The 1905-nt window shown below is 59.9% G+C and overlaps 1 protein-coding gene across 1 annotated transcript; it reads left to right on the top strand.

The window, feature by feature from the left end:
• Positions 1 to 11: 11 nt before the first annotated feature.
• EMIHUDRAFT_223179 (hypothetical protein) lies at positions 12 to 411 on the top strand (the record flags this gene model as incomplete). The annotated part of the gene is made up of 2 exons (XM_005792342.1): positions 12 to 314; positions 400 to 411. The coding sequence occupies 2 exons, from the start codon at positions 12 to 14 to the stop codon at positions 409 to 411; spliced, it is 315 nt and encodes a 104-aa protein (XP_005792399.1).
• Positions 412 to 1905: the final 1494 nt, after the last annotated feature.

The raw sequence follows: 1905 nt of genomic DNA, 5'->3' as shown, positions 1-1905 counted from the left end.
GGAGTGAAGAAATGTCATCCAATAAAAGCCAGGCATCCGGTTTCGTGTTTACCGGTTGGCATATGCTTGGCGTGATGGTTCTGTTCTTCGGCACCATCATCACCGTCAACATGGTGATGGCGTGGAATGCCGTTGCCAGCTGGAGCGGGCTGGTGGTGCCCAATACCTATGTCGCCAGCCAGCAGTTCAACGCCAAGGCCGAAGCCGTCAAGGCAAGGGCTGCGTCCGGCATCAAGGGCAAGCTGGTGGTGGATGAAAACACCGTGCGCTACGAGGTGTTTCATCTCGATACCGGCTGTGTTGATTCGGATACGGTGACAGTGCATTTCCGCCGTCCGGTCGTCGATTTTTTGAGTTGGGGGGGGGGGGCGGTGGGGACCTTGGGAGAATGTGTTGGAGGGATCCGACTGAAGAGGAGGCGGTGGGTGTGTAGTGCGGGTAGGAGGGGTGCGTGTTTGGGGAGATGGGGGATCGGGGGGGGGCGGGTGGATGGGGGCAGCGCCTCGGGGGGAGCGGGGGGTGAGGAGGGCTGGCGACATCCGAGGAAACGGAACAGACGCAAGACATCGCGCAGGGCGAGAGAGTATGATCGAGGTCGGGAATAGTGCCGGCGCTAAGTGTGGGGAGCATGATTTGCGTGTGAAGTACAACTTAAAGACATGATTTGCGTGTGCAGTACGTCCTCAAGCTGCCTCACGCGTACCTTTTCAACCGGCTGCGCCCCCCGGCCGTCGCTGCCCCCCCGCAGATGAGAAACCCTGAATCCAAATTGATGAGCCCTCTCATCCCGGAGTGGTTCGATCCCACGCGAATCCGAGACGGTGACGGGCGCTGTCTCGGTGATCTCAGGCCCAGTGAGGTAGTGCATCAGACCTGTCCCGGATCCTGCTGACCAAGCTCCTCTTGTAGCTCGATCGGTCACACCGCCATCGCCGTCGGGGAGAGGGGGGACGACACTGCTTCGGCAGCGTGCACCTCGATCCTGTACCGTCTTTGTTATGACCCCCCCCAATGAACACACCAGTGAGGGTGGGCGAGACGATCGAGGGGTCCCGTACCATGCGGAACCGACCCTATCCAGTGCTCAAGTGCTCAAGAGAGATACTCGCCGCCGCTGCCTCGCCCAGCAATGTCCCCGCCCCCGTCTACCACAATTCCCCAGCCTTCAAACGTACAAAGGGGGCGGTGATGGCCTTACTGGCCGCTGAGGACGCCGGTGCATGCCGTGTAGGCAAGAGACAGCTGGCACGACAAGGGCGCGGACTGGCGCGGACTGGCACAAAAAAAATAAGAGAAAAAGGGGGCACCGCGGGCACGTGGCGGGGAGGATGCCAGCACTGTAGGCATGCGTATGGCGGTGCACGCGCGAAGGCGAACCGATGCTGCCGGTATTGGAGCCGGCGCGAGATCGTGGAAGATCCTGGGGTCACGTACTGAAAGAGAGAGCCCGAATCACTTTGAGTGTGATATCTGTGGTGAAAAAATCTCTCGCTTGCTCGAGTGTGCTCGCCAGAATTCTTTCTTTCCGCATAGCAAATTCTTTTGCAAAAAAAGAAAGAAAACAGACACCCAAACGAGGGATGGGGGAGGAGGACAGGGTCCCCAGACCCCACCTGCACGAGCAGGATTTTGGAAGGACGATCAGGGGGACAGGTGGGGCTCTCCTGCTCCTGACAAGGGACACGACAGGCTCGCAGCGCGGTGCACGGTGGACTCCCAACTCCACTGGCGGTCTCCATCTCAGTATCCTAGCGACCTGCCTCCAGCTTCTCGCTGGCAGTCTCTCGCTACCACAGGCACACTGACAGGGGTGGCAGGGGCGGCGGCAGGAGTCTCCCACATACTATGCGGGCCTCGCTAGAGGTGCGTCCTGTGTGTATCCTCGTCCTTGAGGTCTTGAGGGGT

This window comes from Emiliania huxleyi (assembly GCF_000372725.1).
Source record: "Emiliania huxleyi CCMP1516 unplaced genomic scaffold EMIHUscaffold_108, whole genome shotgun sequence".
Lineage (NCBI taxonomy): Eukaryota > Haptophyta > Isochrysidales > Noelaerhabdaceae > Emiliania > Emiliania huxleyi.
This window is presented reverse-complemented; position numbering and strand designations above follow the sequence as displayed.